Raw genomic sequence first — 22,292 nt, 5'->3', positions numbered from 1 at the left:
AGAGTGTATTTGCCAATCAGATAGCGAAGGTGTGGTGGGAGCTGATGTTCATGACCCTGGTAAAACAGTAATGCTGCAGCTCAAATGATTCCCTCTGAGATATTGGCTTTCATGGCTGACAGTACCTCCCCAAGGATCAGTCTTGTGCTTACAAAAGTTGACTGAATTTCTGTTTCTTTACGATTGCTCAGTGCATCACCTTGAAGTTATAAATTACCCAGAAAGGTTAAAGACCAAGGGGTGGGGGTTGTGGATTCAGCTTACAGCTCTGAGTGAGGCCAAATCCCACTTCGACACCATTCTCCTGGTGTTGGTTAGTGGCCAGTATCTTTACAAACTCACGACTCTGTGCATCTGAGTCTTAAGCTGAATGGGGAGTATTACAGCTGAACCCTCACTTAACATCCCCAAACTGTCTTCTGCTTGAAGAAAGAAATCACTGCACAGTGCTCTGACCATGAACCCTACCCCTCTCTCTCTATCTGTTGCTTAACCAGAATTCAGGCTTCTGAATTCCCCTTCCCACCCCAGCAACTGCTGGTTTTGAAAGTCCGCTAGTAGTTTTGGTCAGAGCGGGGTTGTTGAGCTGCACATGTGTATGTATTCAATACTCCCTTCCATTGGAGGTGATTGTCTGTTTATCTGCTGGCTGACTGATCATTACAGAGAGTTAAAGTTTAAACTTGATTTAAATTTCTCTCCTGGTAGGTTATTCTGAGATCAGTCCAGTGCATGGTGCCACCGTGGTTCCAGACCTGAAGATGGAAGATGCACAAGTTATGGATATCGTGTTGAACACAGTGAGCCCTGAACCCCTGCAACCTGCTGTTCCGCTCTCGGTAACGCTGGGACTGACCATTGTCTACACTGCACTTTATGGACTCCTCTTCCTCCTTATCTACATCCAGCTCTGGCTGGTGCTGCATTACAGGCACAAGAAGTTCAGCTACCAGACTGTCTTCCTCTTCCTGTGTCTCCTGTGGGCTGCTCTGAGGACTACCCTCTTCTCATTTTACTTCCGAGACACCATCAAAGCCAACACCCTGGGCCCTTTCTCCTTCTGGCTGCTCTACTGCTTCCCGGTCTGCCTGCAGTTCTTCACCCTCGGTCTCATGAATATGTACTTTGCTCAGGTAATCGTGATAAGCTTCTCGCAGCTTGGGAGGGCTGATTTTGTTTGTCTTCTGACCTGGGCAGATGAATGATTGTAGCAAATTGAAAATCTCCCTCAGGCTGTGGTTGTTAATATTAACTTTTGGAATATTGCATGCGAATCTGGTCTCCTTCATGTTGGAAGGATGTTGTGAAACTTGAAAGGATTCAGAAAAGATTTACAAGGCTGGTGCCAGGGTTGAAGGATTTGAGCTTTAGAGAGAGGTTGAATAGGCTGGGGCTGTTTTCCTTGGAGAGTAGGAAGCTGAGAGGTGACCTTATAGAGGTTTATAAAACCGTGAAGGGGCATGGATAGGGTAAATAGGCAAAGTCTTTTCCCTGGGGTGGGGGAGTCCAGAACTAGAGGGCATAGGTTTAGGGTTAGAGGGGAAAGATTTAAGAGGGACGTAAGGGTCTACTTTTTCACGCAGAATGTGGTACGTATATGAGCTGCCAGAGGAAGTGGTGGAGGCTGGTACAATTGCAACATTTAAAAGACTTTTGTATGGGTATATGAATGGGAAGGGTTTGGAGGGATATGGGCTGGGTGCTGGCAGGTGGGATTAGATTGAGTTAGGATATCTGGTCGGCATGGATGGGTTGGACTGAAGGGTCTGTTTCTGTGCTGTACGTCTCTATGACTCTATGATAGGTGTGTGCTCTTTTTGATTTTCTTTGAGCTGGAATCTTTGTTTTAGAGAGCTTCAAACCTGGGCCAAACAGGAAGTGCCTCAGTTTTTAAATTCAGTGACAAGATGTTGGCATTGCTGGCTAGGCCAGCATTTATTACCCATCCCTAACTGTCCTCTGCGCAATTAAGTGTCAACCACATTGCTCTGGGGTCTAGAGTCTCATATCGACCAGACCGGGTAAGGATCGCATTTGCCTTCCTTAAAGAGCACTAGTGAACTAGATGGGGTTTTTCTGACAATCAATGGTTTTGTGGTCATCATTACACCCCTAATTCCAGATGTTTATTGAATTAAAGTTCTGCCCTCTGCCATGGAAGGATATGAACCTGGATTCCCAGAGCATTACCAGGAACTCTAAATTAAAAGTCTAGCATTAATACCACTAGGCCATCAGCTCCCCATCTGCTCCACAGCTAAAGGTTATGTTCAAATCCAGCTCCTGATCATTTGAGCTTAGTTTGAGACAGTGCTCCTTCTTGGAGGTGACATCTTTGAGATAAAAGCGAAGATAATGTGGGGTTCAAATAAAGGTTAAAGCCCCAACTTACGCTGCCCACCCGTGTCCCCACACACACACACCCACACAGGCTCTCACTCCCGCGTACACATGCACGTTCTCTCGTGCTCGCACACATGCCAAAATGTAAAACAAACAAACAAACTCAATCCATTTATTATTTCCTGGAGTCTAGTCGAATGTACGTTAACTCTCACTATTGACAGCGCTTCAGGAATCTCTGTTTCTCGGAGGTATGATATGTGTAAATGCTATATGTTTCCTTGCACCTTAGACAGACCAGAAATACAAAGACAATTCAGCCACCTCCATTGTTCAAATCACAGAATGTAGAATCCCTACAGTGTGGAAGCAGGTCATTTGGCCCGCTGAGGCTATGCTGCCCCTCTGAAAGACGTTCCACCCAGCAGTACTAACCGCTAAGCCACTGTGCTGCCCTATCATCAAGCTCCTGGTGTGGCTTGCCCTCCTTAATTCTCAACAGAAGAGCTAACTTATCAACTCTCCCTGATCCTTCAGATGTAGAAATAAAGACCTCTGTTGCAGTGCTCTTTGTGATCTCGGGAGGCCGCAGAGTGGTTTATAGTCAACAATTTGTGGTTGCCAGTTTGTACAGAAAAAGCTCCCAAAATACCATGTAGTTGTTTTATCAGCTAACATGGTTTGTTGACGTTTGGCTGAGAGAGGAAATGTTGATTGGAACCCCTCACTGTTGCCCTGTTTGCATTTGGCTACTTTATTGTTCTGTGCCTTTCCATTAATTGCTTCCAGGTAGTTCCAATTCCCAATCTCTCTTGTGCTCGGTCACTTGGTGAGATGCATTGGTTCACCCTCTGCTCCTCCGTCCTGCAGCATGAACCATTGCCTTCAAACTCTTGAATGGTGCTACAGAAAACTCCTGTTCAAAGGTTAAAACCGCCCTCTCTCCTACAGTATGTCTGGATCCTGAAATGACTGATGTACTGCAGATAACGATGCACACGAGCCAGCAATCATCAGCCGAACAGAGTTTATTATTTTTGTGAACACAAATTGAGATTAAACTGGTGGAGAGTTCTAGCTTAATAGAAGATAGAGCTGAAAATGTGTTGCTGGAAAAGCGCAGCAGGTCAGGCAGCATCCAACGAGCAGGAGAATCGACGTTTCGGGCATGAGCCCTTCTTCAGGAATCCTGCTCCTTGGATGCTGCCTGACCTGCTGTGCTTTTCCAGCAACACATTTTCAGCTCTGATCTCCAGTATCTGCAGTCCTCACTTTCTCCTCCTAATAGAAGATAGAACCAATCTGAAGCCTATCTATCCTACACTATTCCACTATCATCCATATATTTATCCAATGACCATTTAAGTGCCCTTAAAGGCAAGTCTACTACTGTTGGAGGCAGGGCATTCCATGCCCCAATACTCTGAGTAAAGAAACTACCTCTGACATGTGTCCTATATCTAGCACCCCTTAATTTAAAGCTATGCCCCCTTGTGCTATACATCACTATCCGAGGAAAAAGGCTCTTCCTGTCCATCCTAGCTAACCCTCTGATCATTTTATATGTCTCAATTAAGTCACCTCTCAACCTCCTCTCTAATGAAAACAGCCTCCAGTCCCTCAGCCTTTCCTCATAAGAGCTTCCCTCCATACCAGGCAACATCCTGGTAAATCACCTCTGCACCCTTTCCAAAGCTTCCACATCCTTCCTGTGATGCGGTGACTAGAACTGTATGCAATACTCCAAATGCAGCTGCACCAGAGTTGTGTATAGCTGCAGCTCTGAAACTTAATCCCTCGAATCATAAAAGCTAATGTTTAGTTTCCCCTTGCTTTGGGGAAGTTGACTTGCATTTTATTGTTGTCAGACAACAGACTGGCCCCTTGCCTTTTTTGGTTCTGCTCTGTGCGTGTTACAAGGATTTTGTGACGTGACTGACTGGCAGTTTGATGGTTGTGTGTCAATTCGGAGGTCATTGTGCAATGCTGAGATGAGCTGCAGCTGCAGACAGGAGAGAAATTGGCTTCCTGCGTGCGAAAGTGAAAAGCTCATTCAGATTGACAGCCAGGCTTTATTCCCACTCTGCTCAGTCAGGGTTCCTGCTTCTAAACATTGCCTGGTGACCACTTGGCAAGCATGCCCACAGGTTTGCATTAATCAAGACCTTTGGTTACCTTGTCGTTGAAAAGCTGCTGGCTAGGTGCATTTGCTAAGACGAGCTTTCTGAAGGTAGGCGGCACGTGTGGATCAGAAAGGAATTGTCATGTTCAGCAAGCGAGGTGGAAGAAAGCAAAGTACTGGTCTGAAAATAGTGCCCAGTGGATCTGTGGCAATTTCAAATGCAAAGGTTCCTCTAAGCAGTGTGTATTGCTGGATGTCGGTTTGCTCGCTGAGCTGGAAGGTTCATTTCCAGACGTTTCGTCACCCTACTAGGTAACATCTTCAGTGGGCCTTCGGATGAAGCACTGTTGATGATTCCTGCTTTCTATTTATGTTTGGGTTGGTGATGTCACTTCCTGTTCTTTTTTCTCAGGGGGTGGTAGATGGGGTCTAACTTGATGCGTTTGTTGATAGAGTTCTGGTTGGAATGCCATGAATCTAGGAATTCTCGTGCGTGTCTCTGTTTGGCTTGTCCTAGGATGGATGTGTTGTCCCAGTCGAAATGGTGTCCTTCCTTATCTGTATGTCAGGATACTAGTGAGAGAGGGTCATGTCATTTTGTGGCTAGTTGATGTTTATGTATCCTGGTGGCTAGTTTTCTGCTTGTTTGTCCAAAGTAGTGTTTGTTACAGTCCTTGCATGGTATTTTGTAAATGACATTAGTTTTGCTTGTTGTCTGTATAGGGTCCCCTCATGGTTTGTGATGGTGCAAGGAGGGTGGTGGTAGGATAGGGGAGGCCAAAACCAGACGGCACAGGTTTAAGGTGAGAGGGGAAAGATGCAAAAAGATCCTGAGGAGTAACTTTGTCACGCAGAGGGTGGTGCTTGTATAGAACGAGCTTCATTCTCTCTTTCAGAGAAAACAGTTCCCCTAGTCCCTGTCTTTAAAGCGAGACCTCCTATCCTTACACGGTCCCCAAGTTCTAGGCTTCCACACAAGAGGAACCATCCTCCCTATATCCAGTCCCATCAAGTTCACATTTAAATAAGAGGTCACCTCTCATTCTTTAAAACTCCAATGCATATAAGCCCAACCCGTTCAACATTTCACGCAGCAGAATTATTTTCATCGTAACACTGGAGCAAAGGTATCCTGTTGTCATAGCACCAGTGTTGCACACTGCCTCCATAACATAACTATTTGATAGTTGCAAACTCCAATACGTTGTGTCAGAAACCACAGAGTGCACTTATACCCTTAATGTAGGGTCCTGGGGAGTTTTGCTGAACAAAGACCTTGGAGTACGAGTTCATACTTAATTGAAAATGGAATCGTAGGCAGACAAGGTGGTGAAAGAGACGTTTGGTACACCTGCCTTTATAATCAATTGCATCGAGTATAGGAGTTGGGAGGTCATGTTGTAGCTGTCCAGGACCTTGATGAGGCCACTTTTGGATATTGTGTTCAATTCTGGTCTCCCTGCTATAGGCAGGATGTTATGAAGCTGCGAATGGGTTCAGAAAAGATTTACCAGAATGTTTCCAGGGTTGGAGGGTTTGAGCTATAGGGAGAGGCTGAATAGGCTGGGCTACTTTCTCTTGAGCACTGGAGTCTGAGGAGTGACCTTATAGAGGTTTAGAAAATCATGAAGGTCACTGATAGTGTGAATAGCCAGGATAAGGGAGTCCAAAACTCGAGGGCATAAATTTAAGGTGAAGGGGGAGCAGGGAGATACAAAGGGGATGTAAGAGGCAACGTTTTCACGCAGAGGGTGGTGCGTGTCTGGAATGAGGTGGTGGAGGCTGGTACAATGACAACATTTAAAAGGCATCTGGATGGATGAATAGGAAGGGTTGAGAGGGATATGGGCCAAGTGATGGCAAATGGGACTAGATTAATTTAGGATATCTGGATGAGTTGGACCAAAGGGTCTGTTTCCTTGTTGTACATCTCTGACTCTACGGAAGTTAAACAGCCGAATGCATACGAGTCAGCAATTAGTTCCAGCAAATGTAAGCAACTGCCACCAAAGAAACGATAGAAAGCGAAGTTACTTTACCATTCTATACATTACTGGGGAACTTGTTTCCATTGCTTTGCTTCTTAATTAGGAGGTTGAGCATTCAGCAATGTGGTTAAAGGCGGGACTTCTTCACAGCCGGCTTCTGGTGCAGGAGGTGTTTGCTCATTCCTCCCACTCCCCATATCAATCCTGTTCATTCCCTGCTGTGATTTCTACCACGTTTTGCTTTGAGTGATCGCGTTTTTAAAACTTTCATTCCAGGTAGTCTTCAAGACGAAAGCAAAATATTTCCCCGAGATGGCCAAAAAGCTGTAAGTGACGCTTCTGCTGTTACGTATTCGGGACCAAAGCGTGCTTGTCGAATATAGAGAATTAATAAAAGAAACGGGGGAAACAAAATGATTGATTAAATGTGCTGGAGAATGGTGCCATTCAGTATTCCTGGTGTGGGTACACCGCATAATGCATGGCTGGAGTTGTTCTGGGATCTGAGCCTGAAATCATCAGTGCAGAACCCAGTATGGGAGGACTGCACCACCAATATGGTCGTGGACCAGACCAAGCCCCCTCAAAATATTTTAAGGTGATAGTCTCGACTCTAACCTTTACTTACTTTTAAAAGGCAAATGTGAATATTACTTGGAATATTGTGTCCAGTTCTGGTTGCCCTGCTATAGGAAAGATACAGAGGCTTTGGAGAGGGTGCAAAGCAGGTTTACCAGGATGCTGCCTGGACTGGAGGGCTTGCATTATGAAGAAAGGTTGAATAAGCTCAGACTTCTCTCTTCCTCCTTCTCTCTAGAGAGAAGAGACCTGATCGAGGTATACAAGATAATGAGAGGAATAGGTAGAGTCAATAACCAGAGACTTTTCCCCAGGGCAGGATTGACAGGTATGAGGGGTCATAGTTTTAAGATATTAGGGGAAAGGTATAGAGGAGAGGTCAGAGGTAGGTTCTTTATGTAGAGAGTTGTGAATGCATGGAATGTGTTGCCGGCGGTGGTGGTGGAAGCAGAGTCATTAGGGACATTTAAGCGACTGCTGGACATCACATGGATAGCAGTGAGTTGAGGGGTGCGTAGGTTAAGTTATTATTTTTTACATCAGGATTAAGTCTTGGCACAACATCGTGGGCCAAAGGGCCTGTTCTGTGCTGTACTTTTCTATGTCGTATGTTCCAGATGCAATGCAACTAGTTAAACTATTTGGCGTTAAGCAAAACACAATTTATTTAAACACTGTAGTTAAAGGTACAACCAAAGGAAAAGGAATTTAGAATAAAAACTCTATTGGAAAAGTTAACAATAATAGATACAGTAACCATTACTAACTAACTGTTCCAGTATAGTAACATCCCATATGCACACCCGTTGGCTAAAAGACAAATTCAGACACTCACATGCAGTTCTCCCATCAAGAGAAAACCTAGAGAGAGGAGCAGCCAGGAGACATTCACTGAAGCTTCCAACCCCATTGAGACCCCAATAGGTTCTGAAGCTACTGGAAATAAAACCCAAAACCCAGAAATCTGGATCTGGGCGAGCTGGTCACACCCATTCAGGCTGTTAAACAAAACGCAAGGTCTCCCACTCTGTTTACAATACCCCAGGCTGCTCGACACCTCTGCCTTACAGCCTCTCTTCAGAAAACAAGGGGCAAAAATAACCTTCCAAAGTCATAACATTGTCACAATAAGTTTCATGAGTCACAATGCGTGTGCACATTGTCCTGTGGTGTCCACCGGTTACATGGTTTCACACAGGATACAGCATCTCCTGCTTTGTGGTCTCCAATGGGCCATTGTTTTAAAAAAATTCTCAAGGTCAGGTTCGTAGGAGAGTAGTCTGACACAGAACAAACGACCAAGAGGCGAGTCTGCTAGAATATGAGCATTTTATTCCCCGCAGCGTCGCCACAACCAGGTCTCATACTTACAACGGGTCTGGCTTATACTCACTCTACATGTTACCGGAACTGGGAGCCGTCAGTTCTCGTAGAGCGGTTGCCAACAACCCACGCTCGGCGGTTAAACGTAACCCCGGAGCAGACTCCCGGGTCTGGCTTATACTCACTCTACATGTTACCGGAACTGGGAGCCGTCAGTTCTCGTAGAGCGGTTGCCAACAACCCACGCTCGGCGGTTAAACGTAACCCCGGAGCAGACTCCCCGAACTGGAGACTTTTCCAGCTGATATACTCTTTTCCAGATATAAACATTCATGTGAACAGCAGAGCAAGGCTAAAAAACACATTCCATTCTGGTTACATACAGATAAGAAGATTCACACGGGGAGGTGTGTAATAAGATTCACACGGGACTAAGCAACACCTCCATTCCGGTTAGATTCACACATGTATTGGGACATAATTTTAACCCTTTCACCACATTCCACTGCTTGGCCCAATACATGTGTTACATTATGATTCACACATGTGTTGGGACATAATTTTACACCACAGCCATTGAACATTTTGTGCAGAGTGAGGGGCATCTTCTGTTTTGTGTGCCCTTGTACTGAAATTAGAGAGTTAATACGTTGTAATTGCCAAAATGCAGGTTTTGCCATGATTCAACTGTGGGGCCTTGTCTTAGCTGTGCTGTAAATTTCTTTTTCGTAAAATAATTGATGATGGTAAATCCAAGATGGTGGCATGGTAGGTAGTTTCTGGGCTTGTCAGAGCCCGCCCACGCGAGGCCGGCAGCATCTGTGTCTCTATGTACATTTCATCTTTGTCTTTTTCTTTTCTTTCTTCATCTTTGGGACGGTCGCTGCAGCATTGGTGGCATGGATCGGGACTTTTGACAGTGGCTGGGCCCAGAGCGGTGGCTCTTTGCGGAATTAGGTGGCAGTAAAGCCTGTGGCACTGTTGTTGCTCCTCCTGGAGTGGGACTCCTTGAGGACTGGAACACTTTTGAGAGACCTTGCAGAAGTCATGATTGAGACCCAACTTACACAGAAGATAAAAACTCTTATTTAGATAATTTCTTTTTATTCTTTTCGTAACTCACAATTGCACCGGATTTTGGCGACAACACTTTTCACTGTTTCTTCAAGGTATGTGCGACAATAAAAGTAATCGTTCATTCATTCACCCCAGGATTTGGAGATGCTGGTTCTGCTGGTTTGATGACAATGTTGTGATTGGTTTTGAGAGCATTGTGATCAAGTGATCTTCTGCTCTACTTTTTCGGTACGGCTGGTGAATCTGGCATTTATATATTTCCTGACGGTTTGAGCGTACTTGTCAAGCCCAGGGCAGCAGTCTTCCAGTGGGGTCCAAGTTGACCCCTTCTTTGGTCGCTTCTCTACGGATTCCTGTGATGGTTGTTCTGGTTTGTCGGTGGGCTCATTGGGACCACTACTGGCATCTTGAAAGAATTCCTGGAGTCTTGTTCATCTGATGAATTCTTCCGTGTCTGCTGCAAGAACCATGGGGTCCATTTTGGCAGAAATTGAGACCCCTGCTAAGAACTTCAGTCTCTTGCGGTTGAAGGGTGTGGTCCAATAAGTTGACAATTGACTTCCCCGTGGTGATAACATTATCCATTGTGGTGCCAGGGTGGGCTTGGCTACTGCTGGTGATGCCAAGTTTATCCAGTTTCTTCTTCTTGGTGTGCGTGTACGTGGTGTAGTTTTGTCGCCTTGTCTGTTTGGCAATGTCCCATAACTGTACTGCTGTATCCTGAGTGCAGGCTGAGAGTGTGGACTCCATCTTAATTTCAAGGTTGTGGCGCCTGTTGTAGAGTTGGTGCACAAGATGATTGAGGAGTTTGCGAGAGCTGTGGTGGCAAAGTCTCTCCGTGTAGGTTGACTTGAGTGGGTTTGTGATCCGTAATCCTTTTGGGATCTTTCCTGCTTGAGTGCAATTCTGTGGAAACTTGATGTCTGTGTCGATATGTTTGATCTCCTTGGAGATCCTCTCCACTTTAGGTCGGCAGTTAGTGTTGTCGATGGTGGTCATGATTTGGAGAACCAAATAGTTTACTGGAGAGTGGAACTTGAAAGAGTTCAGAAAAGATTTACAAGGATGTTGCCAGGTTGCTGCATTTGAGCTATAGGGAGAGGCTGAATAGGCTGGGGCTGTTTTCTCTGGAGCGTCGGAGGCTGAGGGGTGACTTTATAGACGTTTATAAAAGCACGAGGGGCATGGATAGGGTAAATAAACAGGGTCTATTCCCTGTGGTGGGGGAGTCCAGAACTAGAAGGCATAGGTTTAGGGTGAGGGGGGTAAGATATAAAAGAGACCTACAGGGCAACTTTTTCACGCAGAGGGTGGTGCATGTATGGAATGAGCTACCAGAGGAAGTGGTGGAGGCTGGTGCAATGACAACCGTTAAAAGACATCTGGATGGGTATATGAATAGGAAAGGTTTGGAGGGATATGGGCTGGCAAGTGGGACTAGATTGGGTTGGGATATCTGGTCGGCATGGATGAGTTGAACCGGAGGTGCTGTACATCTCTATGACTCCATGACTCTATCTGCCATGGCGGGATTTGAACCCAGGTTCCCAGAGTGTTACCTGAGTATCTGAATTAACAGTCCAGCGATAATACCGATAGGCCATTACACAGCCACTCCCCTGGAATATTGCACAGAAACTATCTCCTTGCGTTTGATTCGGGACCGGGTTCTGAAAATGATCCTCTGCACCGCTCTGGCCATCAAAATATTTTTCTGACTCTAATGAATGAAATCTCTCACTTCCTGTGTTCTGTCCGGGTTGACATCTAAACTGATGCCTCTTCAGATCTGTAGTTCTTCTTGTGGCCTTCCTTTTCACCCACACTCTTTAACTTCCTCTTTACCCCAGCTGCCTTCCGATGTGATTTCTGCAGCTGCAATTTTTTTTTTAGAGAAGCGAGTGGCTGTTTGTTGTGGAGAAGCTGAATTGGCAAGTCAGTTCCCAGTGCTTACAGGAAGCTGGGTGGAAATGCATCACCACAGAGTGTTTCCATTGCCTTGGCCAAGCCAGTAAACTTTGTGGTTTCAACTTGCACTGTTTGCTACACTGGAGGGTGTGGTGGCTGTAAGGCTGCTCTCCGTGTCTGCCACCTGGATCAACCGCAGTTTACTCCCTGCATTCACACTCTGAGGGGTGAACTTCTCAAGGTTTATAAAATCAAAGGTAAGGTAGAATAGCCAACAGCTTTTCCCCATGGAAGGGGAGTCTAAAAGTAGACGGTTTTCAGATGAGAGGGGAGAGACACAGATGGGTCCAATATTTTTCACACACAAGGTGATGAGTGCATACCAGTTGTGGTAGTGGAGGCGAATACAATTTTGTCATTTCAGAAACATTTTGGATAGGTAGGTGGATGGATGGGATAGGTATAGAGGGAAATGGACCAAACACAGGCAAATTGGACTAGGTTAATTGTGAAAACTGGGTGGTATGGATAAGTTGGGTCGAAGAACCTGTTTCCATGCTGTAGACCTGTAAGACACTTGTGTTTTGTGCAGAACCTCCTGCACAACATCTCTGCCTTTGTTTTGGATTAAAGCATTTTGATGAAGAAACTAATGGCTGTGAACTTTGTACGGCTGTGGAGTTAACAGAACAATGCAGTTTTCTTAGACAATACAAAAATAGGAAGAGGAGTAGGCCATTTGGCCCCTCGAGCCTGCTCCGCCATTCGGTAAGATCATGGCTTTTGGCCCCTCAGTTTGGGTTGGCTCTAAATCAATTCACAATGACACCTCATAACTACTCTTTCATAAAATTCCTAGAGCATGGAAGCAGGCCATTTAGCTGATCGAATTCACAGTTCGTTGTCATGCCTCCCCAGTTGAACAGCTTTTTGGATTACGATGAAGAATGGCTACTCAGTTGGTGAGCGGTGAATTACTGCACTGGGCAGCATACATTGACTGACTCCTGAGTCAACTTGCCCTACTCTGAGTTTGTTCGAGTGGATGTGCCCTCTCTAAAGCATCTCTCTGGAGAGCTTTAATGTTTCTGCCAACTTATGGGAGTGCCGGGCTTGTGACTGACCAAGATTCATTTGAGAAGGCACCTAAACCCATTGAGAGACTACTCTGGGAGCACACTGTCGATGAGCTGGAGAGAGTGCGCCAATCTCTGCCCCATCTTCTGCCTGTCCTGAATGGGGCAGAGTCTGTGGCTCGCGCCTTGGACCTCTGGACACAACTGGCCAATGAGGAAGCAGGTCATCCTCGATCCTAAGTGTCTGTCTCATCACTAGGACTTCTGGCTTTGGCTGCAATTTGACAACACTCGATACTGATAGCCAGAGGTATAATCATAGAATCCCTACAGTGTGCAAACAGGCCATTTGGCCCAACAAGTCCGCCGACCCTCCGAAGAGTAATCCACCCAGACGAGTTCCCTTACCGTATTACTCTATTTTCCCTGATGAATACACCTAACCTACACACCCCTGAACAATGGATCATTACAATTAGTTGAGTGGCTAATACTTTTTAATAAACTTGTTTGGACACCAAATGACACACCTCTGGGGCAGGTGGGTCCTGAAATGGCCTTACTGGCCCTGAGGTAGGGACACTACTCACTGTGCTGCAAGAGCCTTCTAGTTGCGTCGTTTAATTGCTGAGCAAAGTAACTGCTACTTCCTGGTCCATTGAAGGTGGTTGACCATGTTGAGCTGAATTCTGGTAATCTTTTCCATCATGGGAGCGAGTTAATATTTTTGTAAGGTTCCTACAAACTGGCAGTTCCTGGGTTATTGTTTGGAGCATGTGACAAATAAGAGACACCGATCGGACATCTAGCAAGCACTAAGGATGTTCAGTGAGTTTGTACTCCAAGCCGAGGTTGATATTTGTTTTTGTGTGTGTGTGTCTGCAGGGCCCAGGAGAGGGGTTTACATGCTTGCTGTGGTTCTAGGGCAACCTGGGTGCATTGTCCATCGAAGTATGCTAGAGCAGGGGCAAATTAATCTCCCAAAATGCCAGAGATACATTGGGGCATTGTATGAGGAAGTGTCTGGGGAATTGTTGCTCCTCCAGTCATAGGGTGGTCTTCTCCTGTGCTTGCTGTTGGTAGGTTCAGCCACAGAGTCATACAGCGTGGAAACAGGCCCTTTGGTCCAACTTGTCCATCCTGGTCAGACATCCTAAATAATTATATATCAATTTGGCCCATATCCCTCTAAACCCTTCCTATTCATGGACTCATCCAGATGCCTTCTAAATGTTGTAATTATACCAGCCCCCACTACTTCCTCTGGTAGTTCATTCCAGTCATGCACCATCCTCTGTGTGAAAACATTGTTGCCTATCTTTTTAAATTTCTCCCCTCTCACCTTAAACCTATGCCCTCTAGTTTGGACTCCCCCACCCCGGGGAAAAGATCTTGGTCATTCACCCTATCTTCACCCCTCATGACGTTGTAAGGTCATCCCTTAGCCTCTGATACTCCAGGGACTGTGAACCTGTCCAGCCTGTGGAGATACATGGTGGGGATGGGGGGTGGTTGTAGCAGGACTGGGCCTAAGAGGTACCTGTTTGTGGAGGGTGAGGCAGGAGAAGCATAAGATACTGCAGCGGGAGAGGGGAGGGGGAGACCCAGTAGTTGGGTTGTGGAAGGGAGATGGGGAAATAATCAAGAACTGGGATGAGTAGGTTGGGGAGGGGAGATGGGGAAGCTGCATCAAAGGGTAGAGTGAGAAAGCGATGCTGCAAACGGAGTGGGGAGAGTTGGGGGCAAATTACAAGCATTGACAGAGAAAACGGGTAGGTTGCAACGGGTGAAGAGAATGAGACTGCAAAAAAATTGAGCAGTTTTAAATCTGACAACAAAGGAATACTTAGCTACGTAACTAGGAAAATTGGGTATTTTTGAGGTAGTGTATTTATTACGAAAAAATGTGGAATCTCAAGCTTAATGCTGTGATTGTTCAGGGACTATTCATTATAGGTGTCTCCATAGACACTGTGTCAGTTATTTAAGTTAAATCAGAGATGTGTTGGGAACGGTAGTAACTTTGCACATGTCACATTTAATGCATTGTCATCACATCAGTCTGTGGAAATTGTATCTTGGATGATGGCTTTCATATGTAGAAGGGAGTTGGTTATTTCGTTAGAAGAAAGCAGGTTTATTTCTTGCCTGTTTCTCGTGCAATTTAAATGCCAGGAAGACTAAAGAATGAATTATTTCAAAAGGCTGGGACTTTCAATGTAATAGAAGGTTAACAATTGCAAAGGGTATTAATGTTTTTCCATAAGCTCTTCTGTGTGAGCCCAAATACCCCAATGTTAACACATTACAGAAGACCCTTGTTTTCTGACGGCATTACATAATGTTGGGGGGAGGGAGGATCCCAGTTCCCAATTATGAAGAATGTGAGGAGGAAAGTTAAAGGTTGCAGTAAATTACTGCAGATGCTAGAATCTGTACTGAAAACACAAAGTGCTGGAAATCACAGCGGACCAGGCAACATCTATGGAGAGAGAGCCCAGGGATGTGCAGGTTAGGGTGGATTGGTCATGCTGAATTGCCCATAGTGTCCAGGGATGTGCCGGCTATGTGGGTTAGTCATAGGAAATGTGGAGTTACAGGGATAGGAAGAGAGTCTCTGTCTGGGTGGGGTGCTCTTTGGAGGGTTGGTGTGGACTCGAGGGGCTGAATGGCCTGCTTCCATACCGTAGGGATTCTATGATTTCTACGAAAGCAAGCTACCGTTTTGAGTTGAGATAATGCTTTGTCAGAGCTCTGATGAAGAGTCATCTAGACTTAAGTCGTTACTTTGCTTTCTGTCTCTGGATACTGCCTGACCTGCTGTAATCTCCAGCAGATTTTGCTTTCAGAGTTAAAGGTTGGGGTTAGCAGGTGGAAGGGGCCCTGCAAACAATAAAAGCACTAAGGCCCACGATTTCTCTCCCCTGGGCTGTATAGAGGTGTGTGTACGTCAATTTCAACCTCCAAAAATGTTTCCTTTGGGCCCAAAATTACATTTACTGCACAAGCTGTCAGAGTGTACTTGCTAATTCTGTAAGAGGTCACAGTCAGGTGGAGAGTCACTGGACCCGAAACATTAACACACTCTCTTTCTCTCCACGGTTGCTGCCAGACCTGCTGAATTTCTACAGTGCGTTCTCTCTGTTTCAGATTTCCAACAGCTGCAATTTTTTGCTTAATATAACAGTAATAGTTTTTGTTTTGTGCGCTCAGAGTTGTTGAAGCTTGCAAAGATCTTGAGTATTCATCCATTTATGAGGTATGAGCACCTTGCCAATCCCTGTTGGCCATCTTTCATTGGCTTGGCTGACCATTTCAGGAGGCAATTAAGAGTAAACCACATTTGCTGTAGAGCCGTCAGACTGTATACAGGCAGCAGATGTGTTTAAAGTACCTGTTAGAGACAGCTCAGGGAATCCCTGATGGACTCGAACTGTAGCCTCTCTTGGTTCATCCTGGAGATTGTGCTCTGTGGTGGCCACAGTTTATTGGTTAAATAAAGGTAATAATTTAAACTAGATACCTACAAGGTTTTAGATCAAAGGAGAGAGAGAGAGAGAGAACAAAAAAAAAAGAAAAACAAAAATGCTATTCATCTCTCCACCCTGGAGGCTTCCTCCCTCTATTCCTGATGAAGGGCTTTTGCCCGTAACGTCGATGCTGCCTGACCTGCTGTGCTTTTCCAACACCACTTTGATCGAAACTTTGGTTGCCAGCATCTGCAGTCCTCACTTTTGCCTTGTACGTTCCTACAAGTCAGGCTTTAGCAGAGGAGCAGCATCAGCTCTTACCCCCTCAGAGCTCTCTCAGGCTGCTCCCCTATTGCTGCTGTCTGTATACAGAGTTTGGGATTAAAATTACAAAAACGCCACATGTCCTTCATCCGATAAGAAGCAATAAAATGGCAAAGGTTTGCAGAGGAAGAGAAACTGACTGACTGACAGGTCTGTGTACGCTTGACTAACTAAGCTACATGCACATCCAAGTGGGACACCCTTGATCCAGCCAGGCCAATTGAGGTGATGCTCTTCCAGCGTGTGCTGAGCTACGCTGGAGCGCTGCAGCAAGCCTGAGATGTTGGCCAGGGAACACAGTGGTGTGTTGAAGTGGTGGATTACTGGCTTACTAGCCCACTGGCATAAACAACATGTCACTGTCTCCCCATAATGTCCCAAAATTTGACACAGGAAGAAAAACGCTTCCAGTAAATACAAAGACATCTTGCTGGAAAAACTGCTCAATAAAAGAGGAAATATAAAATTAGTCTCAAATCCCTACCAAGGGCTCTCCAGCAAAGTCTACCCACATACAAACATTCCAATAAACATGACAGACGATGCACACATGCAAGCGCCTTCTGTATCTTAATTTTTATCTAGTTGTTGATCGTCTCAGATTTCTCTCTCTCCTGAAAGTTGTGTTGCTCAAGATGGTGCCAATACAGGTGGACTCTTTGCACGCTCCCTACAGCAGATCTTATTCTCACATGTCGTTCAAAAGTGCAGAACGATTGAAACTCGATCCTAAGTACCTCCAGTGTAGCCATAACTTTTTGTGTGCATCACTTATTCAATCACCCTGTGATTTGCATGTCCTTGTATGTTATGATCTGCTGATACTGCACGCAAAACAAAACCTTTCACCGTCCTTAGGTACGTGTGACAATAACAAATCAAATCAATAATAAGTGAAGATTGGTTGCATAATGGGGGAGGGGGGGGAAGGTGGTGTACATTATTTTGGAGCAGTTAAGCAAATTCACAAATGGTGGGACTTTACAACTGTATTGTATGCTGGGCAGAGAGGAAAGGAGTGGGGGGACAGGAAAAGAGGTTTTTAATAAAAAAGGGCTTCCACAGATGGCACTGGCAATTTAGATTTAATGTTTAATCAGATCATAATCAGTCACAAATGTGTGTTGGGGTGCAAGTGGTTGATTCGTCATCGGGCACAGAAGACAATAAACCACTCATGTTTTGATTCACTGACAGTTTTATGAGCACCATTTGAACTCCTGGGTGAGCTTGCCATGCCAATAATCATACCCACCCACCATCCCTCCACTGTAAATACAATCAGTTCCCATTCATCACACACTGGGCTTTTGTTATCGTCAAGTTTAAGAGCCTAATCACGGATAATGGAGTTCCCGGCTCATTGATTCCTGCAGTTTTGCAGAAGCCTGTCAACTGAGAAAATTCCACGGGCTGGAGGATAAGGAATGGATAATGGGGAATAAAACCCAGAAGGGACATTTTAAAAAAAATACGCTGAATGAAAATGTTTGAGGATGTGGAGGGAGAGACAGTGAAAAAGAGGACTCCTTTTCAGAATGGCAAGGAACAAATTTAATAAAATACCTTACATACATATAAAAGCAAACTACTGTGGATGTTGGGAATGTAAAATAAACACAAAAAAGCAGGAGAAACTCATCAGGTCTGCCAGCAACTGTGGAGAGAGATATGACACTTTTTCTGAAGAGCTCTTCAGTTCTGAAGAAGAGTCGTATCAGGCTTTACACATTAATTCTAGGCCTGCTATGTTTCTACAACATGTCCCTATACATAAATTTTACGTGCAATATTAGCACTGGTCGGGTTGGTGGGGACATGAGCGTGTTCAGTTGCATCTAAAGGAAAGGAAGTGAAGGATTGGAAAAGGAGCTAGTATACACAGTGGATCCATGGTTTTTTAAAAAAACTCCTCAGAGAACTAGGAATACTGTGGTAAGTAACTCACTGCCAGACTCCCCAAAGCCTGTCCACCATCTACAAGTCAGGAGTGTGAGGGAATACTCCCCACTTGCCCCTAGATGGGTACAGCTCCAACAACATTCAAGAAGCTCGACACCATCCAGGACAAAGCAGCCCCCGCTTGATTGACACCACACCCACAAGTATCTGCTCCCTCCACCACCGACGCTCAGCAGCATGTACCATCTACAAGGTGCACTGCAGAAATCCACCAAATATCCTCAGACAGCTCCTTCCAAACTCACGACCACTTTCTTCTCAAAGGACAGGGGCAGTGGATAATTGAGAACACCAACCCCTGCGAGTCCCCTCCCAGCCACTCACCATCTGGACTTGGAAATGCATCGGCCCTTCCTTCAGTGTCGCTGGGTCAGAATCTTAGAACTCTCTCCCTAACGACATTGTGGGTCTACCCATAGCACATGGAATGCAGCGGTTCAAGAAGGCAGCTCGCTCCCACCTTCTCAAGGGGCAACTAGAGACAGGCAAGAAATGCTGGGCCCAGCCAGCGACACACACATCCCACAAATTCCATTTTTAAGAAAGGCAGCTTACGGAATTCTTAATTAAATTAATAACTCTAAGAATGTAAAACCCATTTCAGCAATGGTGCTATGAAACTATTGCCAACTATCATTTACAAAATACCTGGTTCACTAACGTTCTTCAGCAAAGGAACTCTGGGAAAGCTTGTAGCCTAACACATCCGCTACAGGAGATACAGGAAAGTGCTCGACCATGGGGGGGGGTGGCATTTGTTCAGTAGAATTAAGGACATCTGTTCTTAGCATCAATCGGTGTAGATAAGGTGATAACATTTGTTCACTTGTGGAATGTGTGGCAGTACTTCCTTCTCACCCTGAGGGCTGGAAGCTGCATGTATTTCACAATGGGATGGTACATAACTGAGTTTCTGGTTTATATTGAAGACTCTTAACAAAACTTATACTCAATAGGAAAAGAACTTGTAATGTAATAAGCTGAGTGGAATATGCACATAATAGAACAATCCTGACACATTCTCACGTATACCACACTGAGCAGATTTGAATTTGTGAAGCTCAGCTCCCTAATCTTGACTGTTCTGGAATGTGAATGTCTCGTTACCCTTACAAGCTAGGAAAACCCAAAGGCTAAAACTGGCATAGTAAGAACTTGTCTGCAGCCTTCTGGACTCAATTTCAACAATGTTAGGGCTTCAGGCAACTTCTCCCCAACCCCCTCACACAGCAGGTCTTCTTATCACATGGGCACACCACCCATTGTTAGCCACTAATTGTCCCTGATAGCAGCTATTTATTCTCCCAGGCTGAATGTTATCCACTCCTTTGTCTGTCCAACTATTCTTCTCTCGCTTTGGGCCCTATCTCCAACTATTGTTTACTCCTTACCCATTTTATCCATTTTCTAGCTACCATCAGTTCTGAGGAACTGATTTCTCTCCATCGATGCATTCTGGGCCTGCTGAGCTTTTCCAGCAGTTTTTGTTTGCTAATAATCCATAGGCCCAGCCTTGAGCTCTGGACTGATTTGTCTGAAATTCCAGCATGCCAGCTGGTGGAATTAATGGGGACCATTGTCAGATTGTTGGAGCAAATAACCGATCAGGTAGTCCTTTAAGGCCGGAAATCTGTCATCCTGCCCCATGGTGGCTTGAATAGGTTGCACGGTAGCTCAGTGGTTAGCACCGCTGCCTCACAGTGCCAGGGACCCGGGTTCAGTTCCAGTCTCGGGCAACTGTATGTGTGGATTTCTCTCTCTCTCTTCTCTTTCTCTCTCTTCTTCATAGAGTCATAGAGAAGTACAGCATGGAAACAGACCCTTCGGTCCAACCTGTCCATGCCGACCAGATATCCCAACCCAATCTAGTCCCACCTGCCAGCACCCAGCCCATATCCCTCCAAACCCTTGCTATTCATATACCCATCCAGATGCCTCTTAAATATTGCAATTGTACCAGCCTCCACCACATCCTCTGGCAGCTCATTCCATACACGTACCACCCTCTGCGTGAAAAAGTTGCCCCTTAGGTTTCTTTTATAGCTTTCCTCTCTCGCCCTAAACCTATGCCCTCTAGTTCTGGACTCCCCAACCCCAGGGAAAAGACTTTGTCTATTTATCCTATGCATGCCCCTCATAATTTTGTAAACCTCTATAAGGTCACCCCTCAGCCTCCAACGCTCCAGGGAAAACAGCCCCAGCCTGTTCAGCCTCTCCCTGTGGCTCAGATCTCCAACCCTGGCAACATCTTTGTAAATCTTTTCTGATCCCTTTCAAGTTTCACAACATCTTTCCGATAGGAAGGAGACCAGAATTGCACGCAATATTCCAACAGTGGCCTAACCAATGTCCTGTACAGCCGCAACATGATCTCCCAACTCCTGTACTCAATACTCTGACTAATAAAGGAAAGCATACCAAAGGCCTTCTTCACTATCCTATCTACCTGTGACTCCACTTTCAAGGAGCTATGAACCTGCACTCTAAGGTCTGTTTGTTCAACAACACTCCCTAGGATCTTACCATTCAGTGTAGACGTCCTGCTAAGATTTGCTTTCCCAAAGTGCAGCACGTCGCATTTATCTGAATTAAACTCCATCTGCCACTTCTCAGCCCATTGGCCCATCTGGTCAAGATCCTGTTGTAATCTGAGGTAACCCTCTTCGCTGTCCACTACACCTCCAATTTTGGTGTCAGCTGCAAACTTACTAACTGTACCTCTTATGCTCGCATCAAAATGATTTATGTAAATGACAAAATGTAGTGGGCCCAGCACTGATCCATGTGGCACTACCCACCATCTCTTTTCCCCCCCTCTCTTCTCCCCCGCTCTCTTCCCCCCTCTCTTTCCCCCCTCTCATTCCCCCCCCCCTTCTCTTTCCCCCCTTCTCTTTCCCCCCTTCTCTTTCCCCCTTCTCTTTCCCCCCTTCTCTTTCCACCCTTCTCTTTCCACCCTTCTCTTTCCACCCTTCTCTTTCCACCCTTCTCTTTCCACCCTTCTCTTTCCACCCTTCTCTTTCCACCCTTCTCTTTCCACCCTTCTCTTTCCCCCCCTCTCTTTCCCCCCCCTCTCTTTCCCCCCCTCTCTTTCCCCCCCTCTCTTTCCCCCCCTCTCTTCCCCCCTCTCTTTCCCCCCCTCTCTTTCCCCCCCTCTCTTTCCCCCCCTCTCTTTCCCCCCCTCTCTTTCCCCCCCTCTCTTTCCCCCCCTCTCTTCCCCCCCTCTCTTCCCCCCCTCTCTTTCCCCCTCTCTCCCCCCTCTTTCCCCCCTCTCTTCCCCCCTCTTTTCTCCCCCCCTCTCTTTCCCCCCTCTCTTTCCCCCGCTCTTCCCCCCCTCTTTCCCCCCCCTCTTTCCCCCCCTCTTCCCCCCCCTCTTTCCCCCCCTCTTCCCCCCCCCTCTTTCCCCCCCCTCTTTCCCCCCCCTCTTTCCCCCCCCTCTTTCCCCCCCCCTCTTCCCCCCCCTCTTCCCCCCCCTCTTTCCCCCCCCTCTTCCCCCCCCTCTTTCCCCCCCTCTCTTTCCCCCCCTCTCTTTCCCCCCCTCTCTTTCCCCCCTCTCTTTCCCCCCCTCTCTTTCCCCCCCTCTCTTTCCCCCCCTCTCTTCCCCCCTCTCTTTCCCCCCCTCTCTTCCCCCCCCCTTCCCCCCCCTCTCTCCCCCCCCCCCTTCCCCCCCCTCTCTCCCCCCCCCTCTTCTGCCCCTCTCTTCCCCTCCCCTCCTTTCCCCCCTCTTTCCCCCCCTCTCTTCCCCCCTCTTCCCCCCTCTCTTTCCCCCCCTCTCTTTCCCCCCCTCTCTTTCCCCCCTCTCTTTCCCCCCCTCTCTTTCCCCCCTCTCTTCCCCCCTCTCTTTCCCCCCTCTCTCCCCCCCCTCTCTTTCCCCCCCTCTCTTTCCCCCCCTCTCTTTCCCCCCCTCTCTTTCCCCCCTCTCTTTCCCCCCCTCTCTTTCCCCCCCTCTCTTTCCCCCCTCTCTTCCCCCCTCTCTTTCCCCCCCTCTCTTTCCCCCCCTCTCTTTCCCCCCCTCTCTTTCCCCCCCCTCTCTTTCCCCCCCTCTCTTTCCCCCCCTCTCTTTCCCCCCCTCTCTTCCCCCCCTCCTCCCCCCCTCTCTTCCCCCCTCTCTTCCCCCCTCTCT

At 46.5% G+C, this 22,292-nt stretch overlaps 1 protein-coding gene across 6 annotated transcripts in view; it reads left to right on the top strand.

The window, feature by feature from the left end:
* Nucleotides 1-22,292, top strand: part of LOC122543857 (integral membrane protein GPR137-like) — a 47,089-nt gene that overhangs the window by 7,049 nt on the left and 17,748 nt on the right. For all 6 annotated transcript variants that reach the window (XM_043682707.2, XM_043682712.2, XM_043682710.2 and 3 more), the window contains 2 exons: nucleotides 709-1,133; nucleotides 6,730-6,779. In XM_043682707.2, coding sequence (XP_043538642.1) covers nucleotides 709-1,133; nucleotides 6,730-6,779 — 475 coding nt within the window. The remainder of the gene's footprint in view (nucleotides 1-708; nucleotides 1,134-6,729; nucleotides 6,780-22,292) is intronic.

This window comes from Chiloscyllium plagiosum, unplaced genomic scaffold (assembly GCF_037043375.1).
Source record: "Chiloscyllium plagiosum isolate Xiang-an unplaced genomic scaffold, Cpla_swu_hap1 HiC_scaffold_46, whole genome shotgun sequence".
Lineage (NCBI taxonomy): Eukaryota > Metazoa > Chordata > Chondrichthyes > Orectolobiformes > Hemiscylliidae > Chiloscyllium > Chiloscyllium plagiosum.
This window is presented reverse-complemented; position numbering and strand designations above follow the sequence as displayed.